This window comes from Pseudophryne corroboree, chromosome 1 (assembly GCF_028390025.1).
Source record: "Pseudophryne corroboree isolate aPseCor3 chromosome 1, aPseCor3.hap2, whole genome shotgun sequence".
Taxonomy (NCBI): Eukaryota; Metazoa; Chordata; class Amphibia; order Anura; family Myobatrachidae; genus Pseudophryne; species Pseudophryne corroboree.
In genome coordinates this window covers 732,500,270-732,521,218 of record NC_086444.1, presented here as the reverse complement: position 1 = coordinate 732,521,218, position 20,949 = coordinate 732,500,270, and the positions used below count along the sequence as shown (strand labels likewise).

Sequence of the window (20,949 nt, the reverse complement as noted above, 5' to 3'; positions counted from 1 at the left end):
CCACAAACATTGTGGAATAGTAACCCCGTCCTTGTTGAAGTAGGGGTACCTTTACTATCACCTGTTGTGAATACAGCTTGTGAATTGCCTGTAACACTGCCTCCCTGCCTGAGGGAGTGGTTGGCAAGGCAGATTTGAGGAAACGGCGGGGGGGAGACGTCTCGAATTCCAGCTTGTACCCCTGAGATACTATCTGAAAAATCCAGGGATCCACCCGTGAGCGAGCCCACTGATTGCTGAAATATTTGAGACGGGCCCCCACCGTACCTGGCTCCGCCTGTGGAGCCCCAGCGTCATGCTGTGGACTTAGAGGAAGCGGGGGAGGACTTTTGCTCCTGGGAACTGGCTGTATGCTGCAGCTTTTTCCCCCTACCTCTGCTTCTGGGCAGAAAGGACGCGCCTTTAACCCGCTTGCCCCTATTGGGCCGAAAGGACTGTACCTGATAATACGGTGCTTTCTTTGGCTGTGAGGGAACATGGGGTAAAAATGTAGACTTCCCAGCTGTTGCTGTGGAAACGAGGTCCGAGAGACCATCCCCGAACAACTCCTCACCCTTATAAGGCAGAACTTCTATGTGCCTTTTGGAATCTGCATCACCTGTCCACTGCCGAGTCCATAACCCTCTCCTGGCAGAAATGGACATTGCACTAAATTTGGATGCCAGCCGGCAAATATCCCTCGGTGCATCCCTCATGTATAAAAGTGCGTCTTTTATATGCTCTACGGTTAGCAATATAGTGTCCCTGTCTAGGGTATCAATATTTTCTGACAGGGAATCTGACCATGCAGCTGCAGCAATATCCATGCTGAAGCAATAGCTGGTCTCAGTATAACACCTGTGTGTGTATATATAGATTTCAGGATAGCCTCCTGCTTCCTATCAGCAGATTCCTTCAGGGCGGCCGTATCCGGAGACGGTAGTGCCACCTTCTTTGACAAGCGTGTGAGCGCTTTATCCACTCTAGGGGATGTTTCCCAACGTGACCTATCCTCTGGCGGGAAAGGGTACGCCATTAGCAACCTCTTAGAAATTACCAGCTTCTTATCAGGGGAAGCCCACGCTTCTTCACACACTTCATTTAACTCCTCAGATGGAGGAAAAGCTACTGGTAGTTTTTTCTCTCCAAACATAATACCCTTTTTTGTGGTACCGGGGCTAACATCAGAAATGTGCAACACATTTTTCATTGCCTCAATCATGTAACGTGTGGCCCTACTGGAAGTTACATTAGTCTCATCGTCGTCGACACTGGAGTCAGTATCCGTGTCGACATCTGTGTCTGCCATCTGAGGTAGCGGGCGTTTTAGAGCCCCTGATGGCTTTTGAGACGCCTGGGCAGGCACAGGCTGAGAAGCCGGCTGTCCCACATTTGGTATGTCGTCAAACCTTTTATGCAAGGAGTCGACACTGTCGCGTAATTCCTTCCACAGCACCATCCACTCAGGTGTCGACCCCGCAGGTGGTGACATCACATTTACAGGCATCTGCTCCGCCTCCACATAAGCCTCCTCATCAAACATGTCGACACAGCCGTACCGACACACCGCAAACACACAGGGAATGCTCTGACAAAGGACAGGACCCCACAAAGCCCTTTGGGGAGACAGAGAGAGAGTATGGCAGCACACACCAGAGCGCTATATAACACAGGGATCCCACTATAAATGAGTGTTCTCCCTTATAGCTGCTTTTTATATATATATATATATATATATCCTGCGCCTAAATTTAGTGCCCCCCCCCCCCCCCCCTCTCTTTTTTACCCTTCTGTAGCTTGCAGACTGCAGGGGAGAGCCAGGGAGCTTCCTTCCAGCGGAGCTGTGAGGGAAAAATGGCGCCAGTGTGCTGAGGGAGATGGCCCCGCCCCTTTTCCGGCGGACTTCTCCCGCTTTTTCTGGAATACTGGCAGGGGTATTTTTACATCTATATAGCCTCTAGGACTATATATGATGTAGATTTGCCAGCCAAGGTGTCCTATATTGCCCTCAGGGCGCCCCCCCCCCCCCCCAGCGCCCTGCACCCATCAGTGACCGGAGTGTGAGGTGTACATGAGGAGCAATGGCGCACAGCTGCAGTGCTGTGCGCTACCTTGGTGAAGACCGAAGTCCTCTGCCGCCGATTTTCCGGACCTCTTCACGCTTCTGGCTCTGTAAGGGGGACGGCGGCGCGGCTCCGGGAACGAACACCAAGGTCGGGTCCTGCGGTCGATCCCTCTGGAGCTAATGGTGTCCAGTAGCCTAAGAAGCCCAAACTACCACCTGTTAGGTAGGTTCGCTTCTTCTCCCCTTAGTCCCTCGCTGCAGTGAGTCTGTTGCCAGCAGATCTCACTGTAAAATAAAAAACCTAAATATACTTTCTTTCTAGGAGCTCAGGAGAGCCCCTAGTGTGCATCCAGCTCAGCCGGGCACAAGAATCTAACTGAAGTCTGGAGGAGGGTCATAGTGGGAGGAGCCAGTGCACACCCGTAGTCTAAAGCTTTCTTTATAGTTGTGCCCAGTCTCCTGCGGAGCCGCTATTCCCCATGGTCCTTACGGAGTCCCCAGCATCCACTAGGACGTTAGAGAAAAGAATTTATAAATGCATAAAATAGAAAAAAAATTGGACCTTATAAGAAGATATGCCAAAGTTACTGAATGTAATTAATGTTGTGGCATAAACAGAATCATATAGTACATAGGGGTCATTCCGAGTTGTTCGCTCGCAAGCTGCTTTTAGCAGCTTTACACACGCTAAGCCGCCGCCTACTGGGAGTGAATCTTAGCTTCTTAAAATTGCGTACGAAAGATTTGCAATATAGCGAAAAGACATCTCTGTGCAGTTTCTGAGTAGCTCGAGACTTACTCGGCATCTGCGATCAGTTCAGTGCTTGTCGTTCCTGGTTTGACGTCACAAACACACCCAGCGTTCGCCCAGACACTCCTCCGTTTCTCCAGCCACTCCCGCGTTTTTCCCAGAAAAGGTAGCGTTTTTTCGCACACCCCCATAAAACGGCCAGTTTCCGCCCAGAAACACCCACTTCCTGTCAATCACATTACGATCACCAGAACGAAGAAAAAACCGTGAGTAAAAAACCTAACTGCATAGCAAATTTACTTTGCGCAGTCGCACTGCGGACATTGCGCATGCGCACTAAGCGGAAAATCGCTGCGATGCGAAAAAATTTACCGGGCGAACAACTCGGAATGACCCCCATAGTACATTCGTACATATAGCACATAGAATAGCCGTAAATAAGTGTATACTATTGAGAAAAAGAGCTTTGAAAACATTTTGAATGAATTATATATGTATGGTTGACCCCTATCTGTTGTGCAATGCTATTCCTTCTATCTAGAACATATATGCAATGCTATTCCTTCTATCTAGAACATATATGCAATGCTATTCCTTCTATCTAGGACATATATTTTATTTTACTACGTGTCAAAATTTTGCCAACAATCAGACATGCTCAAACGCAGATCTCTGAATCGACAAATCAATTTGATTACTGATCTCTTCTTTTTCTGGATAGTTACTCAAGGACAACCAATGCAGACTGTATTCCGCTACAGCAGTTTTAATGACACTATAGATGTAAATGATATTGCAGACTAATAGTTCCATAATGTCTCACCAGAGGTAATAATAAGCGATAGTGCAGAAACAGATGCAGATTTGGGGACGCGACCGCCTGAGGAAGAGCTATGTTTTTCAGGTTTCTCTTTCTGGCCCCGCAGCCGGCGGCTGAGACACTGTTCCAATGTGCGTGGAGTAGAGTACTTGGCGCCAGTGCTATTGCTGCGGAGACGAGTCCGGCTCAGGCTGACAATATCTGCTGCAAATGACAGGAGACAGAAAACTTCTCAATAACACCATTTAAACAACTTGGTTATTACTTTATAGTTAAAAAAAGAGTTTTTGTAATAAAGGTTATTATATGGTATTTTTCTTACCTAACTCACCTACATCTAAAATATAAAAATGACACATTATTTAATTTGAACTACACATGAAGTATTGAATAGCACAGAGAGTATTTGTTGATCTTAGGTATCCCTAATAAGAGACTTATTGTAATGTAAATACATCATTGATCTTTACAACAAGCACCTCATTTATGCAGAGAAATGCTGAATGCAATACTACATTCATGGATATGGATACTGCTCTTCAGTCTTACACAAAAAAACTGAAGTTTTTGCGCTCAGTGGGCCTGATTCAGGTTCCGACGCATGCCGAAAAGTATCGATGTTTGGAACTTTGCGCATGAACGGATCCACTGTGCATGTGCAGTACGGGACGCCAGCGCTATTGCTGCGATGTTGGTCACACTATGGCATCAGACTCTCAACGATTGACAGTCTGATGCCATGTGGGGGAGGGGGCGGCAGCAGCAGCTGTTGTTAGGGAGGGAGTGGGCCGGGATCTCTGGCTTGTCCAACCCCATGACCCTAAAGAAACATACACAATAACACCTTCAGCTACGGATACTGGCCGTGGAGCCCTTTCGATTTTTCCTACTACCTGTCCTTTTACATATAGTAAAGAGAAGATAAATTCTACTCAGCCCATTAAAGACACTGTGCTATAAAAGAAACTTCCCCCAGTAAGTCTGTAAAACATTTGGAAAGCACGGCATTACTATTCAGATACTGGGGCCTCTGGTGATTATAGACTCTGCTTAGCTACCAAGCCACATGATACAACTTGTCTATGACCAACCATGACAGTCTTATACCACACTTTCAGACATAAAATCCCGGCTTCAACAAGGATTGAATCCGGAACACAGAGCATGGGTTGATTATTCCTGGATAGTCCCCAATCACACCGGACCTGGGTCTTCCAGTGATCCAGGTGTGCAGGCATTAAGTGGGCGCTTGGAGATGATCTCATCTCCATGGTCTACTGTCACCTGCCAATCATTCTCTCCCCCACCTCATGAAGAGTTCTGCAAAGCACCACAAGTCAACCTCTTTAGGTTATTACATCTTTTATTGTGAACTGTATTAATTTACTTAAAAGCGATGCTTTCTTTATTTAACTATCATACTCCGATGACCCTTCAAAAATATTTTTTCAAAAATATATAAATGACAATATTTAATTTGTATAGTACATGTTTGGATTTAAAGCTAAATGGGATTAAAACAGCAAAAGTAATAGGTTTTCTGGAGCTATTTCTGCATGAATTCTTACCACAAAGTGATGTTGGTTTTGAGGGAGTCCCTTTCCCATCCCCTAAAGAGAAGATGGGTTTCTCAGACTTGTGATCAGATCCTTCATCTTCAGAGGAAAATGCAAATCTTGGCATGGTGTCAAGGCTACATGTGCTGGTCAGGACACACGGGCTTGCACTGCGCTCACTCAGCCATGAGTGATGGGAATGGGAGGAGCCAGATGACGTCCAGGATCTTAGCCTGAGGCAGAAAGAACATTAAAAAAGTGGCAAAAAAACAACAACTTTATACACCATCAAATGACATTTATGTAAGGATGAAACACTAATATAGTTAACTATTCGTAAGATGAGAAATTCCAAAAATTGGATACAAATTTAAAATATCCTTAGATCCAAATTATAGGATATATTTAAAGCATAAATCTCAGCACCTTCTCAATTGCAGTGAGCACTGAAATGGCCGTTGGGCATTTTACACCATGACACAGCTTAAGGAAGGAGTATACTGTTGATAAATATTATGCTGTGCTCACACTGCATTTAGATGGCATGATCAAATTAGCATATCTTCATGACAATTAAACTATGGAGTGCTGGCTCCTCGTATAATGCATCTGGACAAATAATTTTGCCCATGCACGTCATTGTTCTATCATTGGTGTGTGTGTTCTTTGAACTGAACTGTATACACATATATATTCTATATACACACTATGTGTGTGTGTATATATATATATATACACACACACACACACACACACACACACACACACACACACACACACAGGTACGTACGTACATACATACACAATTATAGGATGGACTGCTGCCAATTACCTTTTCTATGGACTATATATGATTCTGCATTGCAATAAAACTGCTAAACATGATTGCCGGTACGATGTAGAAAACCCACGCAAGTATGGGGAGAATATACACACTCCGCACAGGTAGAGCCATGGTGGTAATTGAACCCATGACCACAGTGCTGTGAGGCAGTAATGCTAACCATTACACCATCCGTACTGCCCCAATAAATAAATATATATATATATATATATATCAGTTCGATTAGAAGGTGTCCTTTTTCTCTCAATAGTAGAGAAAATTACAAGCACCAGAAACCTCTGAGTTGTAGCACAAGTATAGGATAAATACTGCAGCACTTTCCCAATGAAGGCTCCGGACTCCTGGAGCAGGATTGATTTCTAGGAATAAAACATAATGGAAAAGGCGCTCATAGTTCAGACTGTTTATTCAATTTAAAAACAGTAACAGGTCCACGGACAAATTGTATAGGACTCGTACCATATAGCACACGCTGTGGGCTGGTTACCACACGGTTCAAAGAAAATCCACTGGCACAAAAGTGTTATACGAAACGCGTTGGGGCGTGGCCTGTCTGACGCACTGTGTCCACCTGTGCAGCTGCTCCCACTGTCTGATCCAGAGAGGTTTCCCGACGAGTCACGGCTATACCATAGCCGGTGGCGCGGTGTGTGGCCCCGGGTGGCGGCCAGCGGGTATGCAGTTTGTGCCAGTGGATGTTCTTTGAACCGTGTGGTAACCAGCCCACAGCGTGTGCTATATGGTACGAGTCCTATACAATTTGTCCGTGGACCTGTTACTGTTTTTAAATTGAATAAACAGTCTGCACTATGAGCGCCTTTTCCATTATGTTTTATTCCTAGAAATATATATATATATATTATATATACACACACACACACACACACACACACACACACACACACACACACACACACACACACACACACAAATAGGCTGGGTAGTAAAACTTGAATGGTAGATTCAAACAATGAAGACACCTGGTCTCAGTACTGATCTGGTTCCTTTCATCTTCTCTGGTCAGCATTCTTTCCCATTTCTCTCCTCGTTCTTCTTTTTCATCACTGTGACTTCTTTCAGTGGAGGAGAAGCTGAGATTAAGTTGTGTAGCAAGGTGTTCAGAGCTACTGTAAACCTACCAACAGAAGTAGAAGACAGGTAAAACACAGATCTATGATTTTTTTGTGTGTCCTGTTTGTTAATTGATGTCAATCAAAATATTCTACTTTCATAAATCTAAAGTCTTCCTGTTGTCTTCACCTCAATTAAAACTGCCATGCTGATACTTGCCAGCAGCATTTTTATACCGCACTATGCAATTTAGCCTCTTTGGGATGGATTCAATAGGCCACAGTTAATTACCGTGGGCTAACTGATCTGCCACAGCTATTCAATTATACCCCACGACAGCCAGCAGGCTGCAATTAACGTGTGTTAAATGCCCCGATCGCAGGTGCTGCAAACCTGTTAATCCATAGCTTTGGGAACTTATCCCAGATTCTATCGGTTTATGCACGTTAGTGGGTAACTTACCGTGTGAGAAAAAGGGGCTGTAATTGAATAGGTCCGGTCATTAAAGACAGAGGTTACCACCCTTTTCCCAGTGTGGTAAATTACCACTTCTAACTGAATCTGGTACTTTGGGATTTTCCCCATGGTTTGATCTCTGCCTTCAGTATCTACCTGCTTAAGCACCTCTCACCTCTTGCTACACTTCCAACATCCAGCACTTACATTCTCTGAATCAGTGCCACATACTTCCACAGCCATGTTAAATAATCAATACTACAATGTAAAGCAAACAGGATCCTCTTTATTTTAAGCCAGAGGTATGTGGTCCAATTCACCCAGTGCAATGCAAAAACTGTGTTGGGAGCTTGGATCTTCGGCCCTTTCCAAAAGGTGCAAGGGTCTTTGGGCTTCTCTCACCGCAATGCTCAGGCCACCCCTTTCTCCCCAGGGTTGGCCCTGGAGAACAGATTCTTTGGCTCTCCACAAAAAGATAGCACCTCAGGAGACGTGAAACACACATAAGAAAAACAAGTGTGTGTGGTGAAGGGTGCTCAGTGCAAAAGTGTGCTCCACAACCAGTGCATATTCAGGCAGCAACAGGGGCATCACTAATATCTGCTCTATATATAGAGTGAAGGGGAGGTAGGAGTCGCTTAGCTAGCAACTCTTGGAAGAACATCAATTAGAATTGTTGAGATTTCTGATCAAAAGTTTGTTTCTCAAACTATTGTATATAGGCCCTTATTCAGCATGGCTCGCTATTGCTACTAAAAGTGCAATGTTTTGCAATTTCAATTGAAAAGAATTGCAGTTTTGCGATGTACACGCAGTTTTATGTATGCATAGCCCTGTCCCACCATGCACTGAACGCAAGAATTGGATGTTGTTTTCCACCATTCCTCGTAGAACAATTGCAGACCGCCTCCCACCCTGGGGACTCCCAGGTGGGAGTCCGGCCTGTCATGAGGGTTGTTTATTTAGTGGGCTTGGAGGCAGGTTTGTTACCTGTCCAAGTTTATTTCCCTTTGAGCTTTCCACCTCGCGAGGACAAATTGTGACCAAGAAAGGAGGGCTGGAATCTGGAAGCCCCTGGGAGTGATAGGGACGGAAAAAGAAGGAACCTTGGCCTTAGTGGGTGAGGACAGCAGGAACGCTGTCTTAAAGGCAGCCACACAAGCAATGAACTTATTCAATTAAGGACCAAAAAGGATCTCACCACTAAAAAGTAGAGATCTCAGAGCCATTTTAGATTCGGTGTCTGCACGCCTTGTGCAAAGCCAGAGGGCTCATTTGGCGGCCACTGCTGAGGCCGAAATCCAAACTGAAAGAATACTAGAGTCTAAAAGATGCCTCTCCTAGATAAGCCACTACCTTTCCGGCATTCTGTGCTGTTGACAACAGTTTAGAACAAGCCGTACCTGATCAAAGACCTTCACACAAAGAGTCAGACCAGCCTTGGAGATTCAAGCCACTGCTAAATCAGGCCTCATTGAAGTGCCTGCAGCAGACAATATAACTTTGAGAGAAACTCCAAATTTTCTATCCGTAGCGTCTTTCAAGGAGGCCACATATGACAGAGAAAGTGTTGCAACCGAGCTATGGGAACATCTAAAGGTGGAGAAGTCTCCCATTTGGATCTCTGGCAAAGGGACAGGATAAAAAGACATAAGCAATTTACAAATCTGGAACCGCTTGTTAAGAAGGGAAGGTTACTGCTTCCCATTTCTGAGGCATACAGTCTTCTGAGTCCTTAATCAACAGAGTAAATCTATTGTAACTGCACCTATTAAGGATACCACATTTACCATACTAGTATGTTCCTCAACCTGAACAGAGAACTTCTCCGGGTCTGAATCGTGCTAAAAATCATCTTCTGGTAGAGAGTAAGCTTCAGAATCTGACTTATATCTCGACTGAGGGGGCGTGACTAAAGCACGCTTAACAGGACGCAGACATGTAGCAGTATCCAGCATCTGTTGCAGGGAAGTAGAAACTTGGACCAGTCCCTAAACAGACTGAGGGAGACCCTGTGCCCTGCTGAGCTGAAGAAGGCCCCGCAGATGCATCCTAAAGGGTTTTCTTGGACATAGCTAGTTGCTTTGCCAATTCTGTTAATTCAACTATATCCCGACTTTTTTTTTTTTTAATAGGAAAGGGACTTAGCAGAAGCACCCTTCTCTGAGACAGCTCTGGAACTTTCTTTACTAGACATGGTTGTGTATAGAAAAGAGTTTCTGCACAGGGCACAATATTGGCCAGTGGGTGGCAGAAGTTACTGATGTACGAAGCTTAACAGACGGAGTAGAATTAAAATGAACACCACAGTAAAGCAAGCAGTAACAAAAAAGTTATCACTTTCTTACATTTTTTATAATTTTGTTTTTAGCAATATGGTGTATATATCTCACAAACAATCCCACAAATATATCAGCAGAAATGTTAGAGAAACCATAAATAGATTGTACACTCTCAAACAATAAAACATAAGAACGCTGCAGTGTAAAGCTATATGGAGAATACGAAGTCCAAACACACCAGACAGAAGGGAGTACAGAGAGCTGACAGAAACAGAAATATAAACACGGCCTACACCAATACTAAACCTAAAAGGTGAGGTAAAATGGTCAGAGAATCTATAAACCTGTCCTAGTGTGAAGTATAGCAGGAGGAAAGACGCACAACAGGCAGGTCGTGAGATGTTGCACCAAGATCAAAGATAGCCACAGCAACCCATTGGGAGGGAAGTGCGGGAGACTCTTGGCAGGCTGTTCGAGCAGGGAGCATGCCAACAGAGTGGGGGGGATGGGGGTTGGAGGGGGATGGGAAGAGGTCCCTTACCTATGGGCAACCAACGCAGAGACCAATCACCTTAAACCAAGGCTTATTGTTAGGCCAAGTACCCTGGTAGTCTAGTGAGGGAGCAGAGAACTGGGTCCTCAGTGGCGTCTCCTTCCTCCGATGACCCCCACACCAAGGGAGTAAACTGCCGCTAGTAATGGTGGCTTCCTGCTTCCCCCCAGTGATCTGGCCACCGGTTGCAGATCACCGTCTGCTGTGAAAACTATGTGGGATGATCTGTTGCCTGCGGTGACAGTGCTCAGCCCACCGGCACCAGGTAACTGGACCAGGCAGGTGGCGTGAGCTGCTGGGTGACAGCTCTGCTCCAGTCTGAGGTGCAAAAATAAAATAAATAAAAGTTAAGCAGCTGGAAAAACAAAACATGCTCAGTACATCGGGTCACTAAAAAGCTGGCATGGGCAGGGGACATACTATAGAGGAGCAGGAGGAGCCTGACTTAAGTTAACATCATAGTGCCCAGACTCCTCCAGCACCAGCTATACCCCATGGTCTCTCCGGTGTCTATGGCTTAGAGAGAAATCATTTTAATTCATGTTTTTTGTTACCATCAATCATGGATAATGACTTTGTTGTCCTGAAATATATGGCTGTACTTATTGTTTCTTGTTATAGATTCTTAATCCAGATACAGAAACAAACCCAAAAATAGCAAACAAGGTTTCATACCTTGCTGAAGCGGTTAGAGCAAGAAGAGAACTGACGGATTTCTACAGAGGACTCCTCATCATTTGTTTCGTCATCTTCTTCAGAAGCCAGATGATGATAACGCTCCGAGCGTGCTGAAAAAATAAAAATGAGTAATAAAAAAAGAAGTGAAATTAAAATTAGAGACTGCTTCATATGATGGCTGCTCTACTGGCTCTTACTACAGTGGGAATGTTTCAAACAAGCGGTTGATACGACTCCAATATGGACCAATATGGCCAGAAAGTGCTTAAGTGTTAATTATGGACTTAAGGGGGGTACACATGGAGAAATCCGTGCTTAATTTCTAAGCAATCTCACTAGATTGCTTAGAAATTAAGCGCGGATCTCTCAGTGTGTATGCGCGTCGCTATCACCGGTTCTAGATTGTGCCTGCAGGCACAATCTAGTCAGGTCGCTCACTTCACCGCTGTGTGAAGTCAGCGCCCCCCTCCGCTCAGCATCGTGCTGTGTGTGGAGTGGGGGGAGAGATGTGTGCTGAGCGGTATGTGATAGATCGCTCAGCACATATCTCTACCGTCTGTACCCCCCTTAAGGGTCATGTAGTTTATGGTGTAGAAGATCAAATTCATCATGGCAAGATATCTACAAATGGCACCTTGTGATATGCTATCTAAGCTGGCCATCTCTGGAGTATAGACATAGAATTCACTTTCTCTGCTTACTCTTCAAATGGTTTCTAGACTAATCTCACAATGACCTGAACCTTTGCAGATAACAGTACTCATCACCGAAGATCTACGTCCAGATGCCAGCTAATGGTTTCCAAATTCAACAAGAATCCGAGTGCTCTGCATTTTATGAACAGGCACTTAGTTTCTGGAAAAATCCACCTTAAAATTGGCAACAATCTCAAATATTTGAAAAGTTAATTTATTCAACTCTACGTATAAACATGTTTTTACCTATAAAGCTTAATATTTTTATTAGGTCACAACGGTATTCCATATGTATTTGAAAATGACCAGGAACAATGTATTTCTTTCTAGTAAAATACTATATTAACAAACTATAGGCCCCCATACATCTAATTGCTGATTCTCTAATCCGCCGACACTGTCAATCCACCAATCAGCAGACAGCGATGATCGGCAATCCTTTAGGGAATCGGGGAAACTAAACTGGTTAAAAATGCCTGATTTGTTGATCCTGACTGGTTTTGCATGAGATTGGGGAATCTGGATTTTTACACATTTAATACCCTGCCATTGGAGGATCGGGATATTGCCGCAACTTATCTGCAATGTATGAGGACCTTAAAGCTTTATGACTGGGAAGATCTTGGAGGATAAGTACTGTCACAAACGCTGACTGTTTGTAAAAAAGACCAACTTAGTAGGAGAGAATGAGGTCCATTTACTAAGCTTGGGGTGGAGATAAAGTACCAGCCAATCAGCTTCTGTAATTTTTCAAACCCAGCCTGTGACATGGCAGTTAGGAGCCGATTGGTTGGTACTTTATCACCATCCAAGGCTTAGTAAATAGACCTAAAGTAGAGCGATTTAAAAAAAAAAGCTGACTGGAGTAGAGAAACGCATTGAAAGGTATCTCCAACACCGCTGGGTAGTACATACCACTTTATCCTTCATCAGGATATATACAGCACAATCGTGCTCATCTGACTTCAGCATGTGTGTCCCGCTCTGGCTATATGCTCACCTATATCACCAGGTAAGAATTGTGAGACAACATAACTGCATTAGCCTGGGCAGAAGCCTGACCAGCTAACTACCATCAGCCGTGCAAGCCTACACTACAGACAGCGGCTATTACCAGCGCTCAGTAACTACCACCGATGCCAGCTTTCTGGACTTACATCTTAATCGTTCTGTCACGGACAGCGCTCCAATGAAGAAATACAGAAGGACCTACTGCATGTTTGTGGCCACTGTCAAATCATCATCTTACAGATTGGTGGGTGAGTGCTAACACGCTGTGTTGAGACTGACGGGAACACATCAAGAGTCTCCACTGTGTGTGTGCAGTAACTGTTATTTCAATCCCTTGTAGGAGTCTTGATTGGGACATGCAGTACATTCAGAGATTGCTCCTCAATCCTCTCATTAATCTACTAGAGACATTTATATTTATATATGCGGTGACACTATTTTTAGCTTTGTACTATTGTAGCATTGTACCAGATTTATGTCCTATTTTATATTGGTTTTTAGAGTGTATTAAATTGTTTTTCCTACTCCAAGTGTGGTTAGCGGTGCGTAAGCAGCGCTATCTGTTTTTTTACATTTGCAGGACTTTGTAGTCATCATGGAGAAATGCTGTTGACTTGAATGAAGTTTAGCAAGCTAAAAGTGACTGTAGTTTTGTCAAAGCGAAAATAAGCTACAGGCTGTTCCTGTGTACTGGCTAAGAAAAAAATGATCAAACAGCTGAATGCACAGTCATTGTCCTCTTACTGTCAAAATAACTGGTGTCATCCTCAGCCTCCAGCTGTGGCACAAACTCGGCTTTCTGTCTCAGGAGTCCATTCCAATCCAGGGAGCGGAAGAAGACATGATGCTTTACCTCCTGTGCTCCTCCTGCACAGACACAGCACTATTTAACAAAGGTCTTTAGCACTGACCACATGACTTAAGAGAGTATTAGTAAACCCTTGTGATGGAAGAAGGCACCCATTGTGGGCAGTATAAAAGCCTCATTTGATTAACAAATATTCAGGTATAAATCATATCAACTAGACTGGGCTAGATGAGATGTGAAAAAGACATAGGGGGAGATGTACTAAGCATTGGAGAGTGATAGTAGACAGAGATAAAGTCACAACCAAACAACTCCTAACTACCATGTTACAGATTGTGTTTGGAAAATGACAGCGAGGAGCTGATTGGTTGGCACTTTATCGCTCTACACTTTATTACAATACAAGGGTTAGTACATCTGCCCCATAATATGTTATGCTTGAAAGCACTGGCAGGATATGTTGTTGTGTACAAATGAGCAAACACAATGCAATCTTGATGCTTAGCCTGGGCACCAAGTGGCAGGATGACTGGACACACTCTCACTTCTTGCATACTGAGCCTGTTAGAGTGGTGATTTCACACACAGGCCACTATCTTCTCTTACAACCAAAATTACTAACATGACTGATAATACATAGTAACAGTTTCTGAGGTTGAAAAAAGACAATTTGTCCATCGAGTTCAACCTGTTAATGATCGGGATACGGTCGTTAGATCGACACAACTTAGGTTGACAGTCATTAGGTCGACCACTGAAGGCCGACATGCATTAGGTCGACATGGTAAATAGGTCGACATGAGTTTTTCTTCATTTTTTTTCTTCATTTTTTTGATTTTTCCATACTTCACGATCCACGTGGACTTCGATTGGAACGGTTACCTGTATCAAGCGAAGCGGTAGCGGAGCGAGGCACCCTGCCCGAAGCATAGCGAGCGAAGCGGTGCTATAATTGGGGTTCCCCATCACTTTACGAAGAAAACGATACCAAAAAAATTAAAAAAAACTCATGTCGACCTAATGCCCATGTCGACCTTCAGTGGTCGACCTAAGTTGAGTTGACCCAACGACCCATACACTAATGATCTTCTACACTGTAATATTTGAAAACTAATTTTAACTGTGGTGAATGGTTAGCCGTTATGTCTATTCATCTATTATTTTTTATTTCTTTTTACTATAGTGCATGATTTACCCACCATAACCATGTATATCCTTATCCGTTAGGAATTTATCTAGCCCATTCTTAAAAGTAATGATCGAGTCTGCCATTACTACTCTCTCAGGCAGGGAATTCCAAATACGTATTGTATACGATAATGATAGAGTGTCATAGTGCCACTATTAGTATATTTTCTTTATAAAGGCACCACAAAGTGCCCACAGTGCCGTATGTAGGGGGGAGGACAGTAGATATTAAAAAATAAGATTTTACTTACCGGTAAATCTATTTCTCGTAGTCCGTAGTGGATGCTGGGGACTCCGTAAGGACCGTGGAATAGACGGGCTCCGCAGGAGACTGGGCACTCTAAGAAAAATTTAGTACTACTGGTGTGCACTGGCTCCTCCCTCTATGCCCCTCCTCCAGACCTCAGTTAAGGAAACTGTGCCCGGAAGAGCTGACATTACAAGGAAAGGATTTTGGAATCCAGGGTAAGACTCATACCAGCCACACCAATCACACCGTATAACTTGTGATAACTTACCCAGTCAACAGTATGAACAAAAACAGAGCATCAAACAATGGATGCCAACATAACATAACCCTTTATTACGCAATAACTATGTACACGTATTGCAGAAAGTCCGCACTTGGGACGGGCGCCCAGCATCCACTACGGACTACGAGAAATAGATTTACCGGTAAGTAAAATCTTATTTTTTCTACCGTCCTAGTGGATGCTGGGGACTCCGTAAGGACCATGGGGATTATACCAAAGCTCCCAAACGGGCGGGAGAGTGCGGATGACTCTGCAGCACCGAATGGGCAAACACCAGGTCCTCCTCAGCCAGGGTATCAAACTTGTAGAACTTAGCAAATGTGTTTGAACCCGACCAAGTAGCTGCTCGGCAAAGCTGTAATGCCAAGACCCCTCGGGCAGCCGCCCAAGAAGAGCCCACTTTCCTTGTGGAATGGGCTTTCACTGATTTTGGATGCGGCAATCCAGCCGCAGAATGAGCCTGCTGAATTGTGTTACAGATCCAGCGAGCAATGGTTTGCTTTGAAGCAGGAGCACCCAGCTTGTTGGATGCATACAGGATAAACAGCGAGTCAGTTTTCCTGACTCCAGCCGTCCTGGCTACATAGATCTTCAAAGCCCTGACTACATCAAGCAACTTGGAATCCTCCAAGTCACGAGTAGCCGCAGGCACCACAATAGGTTGGTTCAAATGAAAAGATGACACCACCTTCGGCAGAAATTGCGGACGAGTCCGTAATTCTGCCCTGTCCATATGGAAAACCAGATAGGGGCTTTTACATGACAAAGCCGCCAATTCTGACACACGCCTAGCCGAAGCTAAGGCCAATAACATGACCACCTTCCACGTGAGATACTTTAGCTCCACGGTCTTAAGTGGCTCAAACCAGTGGGATTTCAGGAAACCCAACACCACGTTGAGATCCGAAGGTGCCCCTGGTGGCACAAAAGGGGGCTGAATATGCAGCACTCCCTTAACAAACGTCTGAACCTCAGGAAGAGAAGCCAGTTCTTTTTGAAAGAAAATGGATAGGGCTGAAATCTGGACCTTTATGGACCCCAACTTCAAGCCCATAGTCACTCCAGACTGTAGGAAGTGCAGGAACCGGGCCAGCTGGAATTCCTCTGTAGGGGCCTTCCTGGCCTCACACCAGGCAACATATTTTCGCCATATACGGTGATAGTGTTTTGCTGTCACGTCCTTCCTAGCCTTTATCAGCGTAGGAATAACTTCATCCGGAATGCCTTTTTCCGCTAGGATCCTGCGTTCAACCGCCATGCCGTCAAACGCAGCCGCGGTAAGTCTTGGAACAGACAGGGCCCCTGTTGCAACAGGTCCTGTCTGAGAGGCAGAGGCCAAGGGTCCTCTGTGAGCATTTCTTGCAGTTCCGGGTACCAAGTCCTTCTTGGCCAATCCGGAACAATGAGAATTGTTCTCACTCCTCTTTTTCTTACGATTCTCAGCACCTTGGGTATGAGAGGAAGAGGAGGAAACCCATAGACAGACTGGAACACCCACGGTGTTACTAGTGCGTCCACAGCTATCGCCTGAGGGTCTCTTGACCTGGCGCAATACCTTTGTAGCTTTTTGTTGAGACGGGATGCCATCATGTCCACCTGTGGCAGTTCCCATCGATTTGTAATCTGAGTGAAGTCCCCACTCTCCCGGGTGGAGGTCGTGCCTGCTGAGGAAGTCTGACTCCCAGTTGTCCACTCCCGGAATGAACACTGCTGACAGTGCTTGCACGTGATTCTCCGCCCAACGAAGAATCCTGGTGGCTTCCGCCATCGCCACTCTGCTTCTTGTGCCGCCCTGGCGGTTTACATGAGCCACTGCGGTGATGTTGTCTGACTGAATCAGCACCGGTTGGTTGCGAAGCAGAGGCTCCGCTTGACTCAGGGCGTTGTATATGGCCCTTAGTTCCAGGATATTTATGTGCAGACAAGCCTCCTGACTTGACCACAACCCTTGGAAGTTTCTTCCCTGAGTGACTGCCCCCCATCCTCGGAGGCTCGCATCCGTGGTCACCAGGACCCAGTCCTGTATGCCGAACCTGCGGCCCTCGAGAAGGTGAGCACTCTGCAGCCACCACAGAAGAGACACCCTGGCCCTCGGGGACAGGGTGATCAGCCGATGCATCTGAAGATGCGATCCGGACCACTTGTCCAACAGATCCCACTGAAAGATCCTTGCATGGAACCTGCCGAAGGGGATGGCTTCGTATGATGCCACCATCTTTCCCAGGACTCGTGTGCAGTGATGCACCGACACCTGTTTTGGTTTTAAGAGGTCTCTGACTAGAGTCACGAGCTCCAGAGCCTTCTCCGCCGGGAGAAACACCTTCTTCTGGTCTGTGTCCAGAATCATGCCCAGAAAGGGCAGACGCGTCGTAGGAATCAGCTGCGACTTTGGGATATTCAGAATCCAGCCGTGCTGCTGCAACACTTCCTGAGAGTGTGCTACGCTGATCAGCAACTGCTCTCTGGACCTCGCCTTTATGAGGAGATCGTCCAAGTATGGGATAATCGTGACTCCTTGCTTTCTCAGGATCACCCTCATTTCCGCCATTACCTTGGTAAATATTCTCGGTGCCGTGGAGAGCCCAAACGGCAACGTCTGGAATTGGTATGACAGTCCTGTACCACAAATCTGAGGTACTCCTGATGAGGTGGATAAATTGGGACATGCAAGTAAGCATCCTTGATGTCCAGAGACACCATAAAATCCCCCTCTTCCAGGCTTGCAATGACCGCTCTGAGCGATTCCATTTTGAACTTGAATCTTTTCAGATAAAATGTTCAGGGATTTTAAATTCAATATGAGTCTGACCGAACCGTCCGGTTTCGGTACCACAAACTATGTGGAATAGTATCCCCTTCCCTGTTGAAGGAGGGGAACCTTTACCACCACCTGCTGGAGATATAACTTGTGAATTGCCGCTAATACTACTTCCCTTTCCATGGGGGAAGCTGGCAGGGCCGATTTGAGGTAACGGTGAGGGGGCATCACTTCGAATTCCATCTTGTTTCCCTGAGACACAATCTGTATAGCCCAGGGATCCACCTGTGAGCGAACCCACTGGTGGCTGAAATTTCGGAGATGCGCCCCCACCGCTCCTGGCTCCACCTGTGAAGCTCCAGCGTCATGCGGTGGATTTAGCGGAAGCCGGGGAGGACTTCTGTTCCTGGGAACTAGCTGTATGGTGCAGCTTTTTTTTTTTTTCTCTACCCCTGCCTCTGGCAAGAAAGGATGCACCTCTGACTTTCCTGCTTCTTTGTGAACGAAAGGACTGCATTTGATAATACGGTGCTTTCTTAGGCTGTGAGGGAATATATGGCAAAAAATTTGACTTCCCAGCCGTAGCTGTGGAAACTAGGTCCGAGAGACCGTCCCCAAACAATTCCTCACCCTTGTACGGTAAAACTTCCATGTGCTTTTTGGAGTCGGCATCACCTGTCCATTGCCGAGTCCACAGGACCCTTTTGGCAGAAATTGACATTGCATTTATTCTAGAGCCCAGTAGGCAAATGTCCCTCTGGGCATCCCTCATATATAGGACAGCGTCTTTTATATGCCCCAGGGTCAGTAAAATAGTATCCTTGTCCAAGGTATCCAGTTCCTCAGACAGATTATCTGTCCATGCTGCTACAGCACTACACATCCAGGCCGACGCAATTGCCGGCCTCAGTAGAGTACCTGAATGTGTATAAACAGACTTCAGGATACTTTCCTGGTTCCTATCGGCAGGATCCTTTAGGGAGGCCGTATCCTGTGACGGCAGGGCCACCCTCTTAGATAAGCGCGTCAGAGCTTTGTCTACCCTAGGGGAGGATTCCCAGCGCATCCTGTCCGTTGGCGGGAAAGGGTACGCCATAAGTAACCTTATGGAAATCAGCACTTTCCTATCGGGGGAATCCCACGCTTTTTCACATAACTCATTTAACTCATGTGAGTCACCTCTTGCTTTTTCTCCCCATACATATAAACCCTCTTGTCAGGGACAGGGTTTACCTCTGATATGTGCAATACATCCTTCATTGCTATAATCATGTAGCGGATGGCTTTAGCCATTTTAGGCTGCAATTTTGCATCATCGTCATCGACACTGGAGTCAGAATCCGTGTCGATATCTGTGTCAACAATTTTGGATAGTGGGCGCTTCTGAGACCCTGACGGCCTCTGCGCTGTAGGATCAGGCATGGGCTGAGACCCCGACTGTCCCAATGCATCAGCTTTAGCAAACCTTTTATGCAAGGAGTTTACATTATCATTTAACACCTTCCACATATCCATCCAATCAGGTGTCGGCGCCGTCGGCGGAGACACGTCATTCATCTGCACTTGCTCTGCCTCCACATAGCCCTCCTCGTCAAACATGTCGACACACGCGTACCGACACACCACACACACAGGGGATGCTCTATATGAGGACAGGACCCCCACAAGGCCTTTTGGAGAGACAGAGGGGTATATTTACTAAGGTCCCAATTTTGACCGAGATGCCGTTTTTTCATCAAAGTGTCATCTCGGTAATTTACTAAGCAATAATCACGGCAGTGATGAGGGCATTCGTAATTTTTTGGAAGTCCAACAAAAAAAATACGAATGAATACACCATCGGTCAAAACGCGGCTGTTTAAGTATGAATCTCGGTAATTTACTAAGAAGTGCAAAGCAAAAAACAAACAAACACTGCCGTGAAAAATTACAACTCGTAAAAAAGTGCTAAAAAAAAACAGACCTGCTTTTTTAATCCGTGATTGTATAGGCATGCAGGGATCCATGAGATCCGTGCATGTATATCAGTGGGAAGGGGTGGGAAAGTGGTTATTTTCTTTAAAAAAATTCCGTGGGGTCCCCCCTCCTAAGCATAACCAGCCTCGGGCTCTTTGAGCCGATCCTGGTTGCAGAAATATGGTGAAAAAATTGACAGGGGTTCCCCCATATTTAAGCAACCAGCATCGGGCTCTGCGCCTGGTCCTGGTTCCAAAAATACGGGGGACAAAAAGAGTAGGGGTCCCCCGTATTTTTAAAACCAGCACCGGGCTCCACTAGCTGGACAGATAATGCCACAGCCGGGGGTCACTTTTATATAATGCCCTGCGGCCGTGGCATCAAAAATCCAACTAGTCACCCCTTTGTGGTCAGCGGTGAGGTCACTTTCGGTCAACCGCTGACTACAAAGTTCCCACCATTGGTTACAATGGAGCGCATAGGCGCTACATTGTAACACTGCCGTGTGCCGCCTGTCAGACAGTACAGGAGCACACAGCCGATCAGGAGGGTGCTACAACGTGGCGCTCCCTGATTGGCTGAAGAAACCCACTTAGACATCAGTCAGAGTGGGTTTCTGGCATTCGGGGAAAGGGGGCCCATGTGAAAACATGGGTCCCCTTTCAGTGCGTGGCTCGGCTCTCCGTTTTTTTTTTTTAATCAAGTACGTGGATTACAAATGGATGCTACGAGGAGCCTGGTACCCTGGATCTGGTGAGTAGAACTTATTCAACAGGTACCCCATGGATTCTACTGGAGAAGAGGACCGACCCTCGTGTGAACATAAGGTAAGTATGTATGTATGTTTGTGTGGATGTATGTAATAAATCTTTACTTTCAAGGTGTGTGTGTCTTGTCTTTTTTTGGGTATTTTTTTAGTAGTAGTACTACAGGTACCAGCTGGCC

The 20,949-nt window shown here is 45.6% G+C and overlaps 1 protein-coding gene across 4 annotated transcripts in view; it reads right to left on the bottom strand.

Annotated features, from left to right (window-relative positions):
* Positions 1 to 20,949, bottom strand: part of MAST3 (microtubule associated serine/threonine kinase 3) — a 310,520-nt gene that overhangs the window by 38,825 nt on the left and 250,746 nt on the right. For all 4 annotated transcript variants that reach the window (XM_063915977.1, XM_063915987.1, XM_063915998.1 and 1 more), the window contains 5 exons: positions 13,506 to 13,628; positions 11,053 to 11,165; positions 6,996 to 7,150; positions 5,184 to 5,404; positions 3,619 to 3,819 (listed from right to left, as the gene is read on the bottom strand). In XM_063915977.1, the coding sequence (XP_063772047.1) occupies positions 3,619 to 3,819; positions 5,184 to 5,404; positions 6,996 to 7,150; positions 11,053 to 11,165; positions 13,506 to 13,628 (813 nt within the window). The remainder of the gene's footprint in view (positions 1 to 3,618; positions 3,820 to 5,183; positions 5,405 to 6,995; positions 7,151 to 11,052; positions 11,166 to 13,505; positions 13,629 to 20,949) is intronic.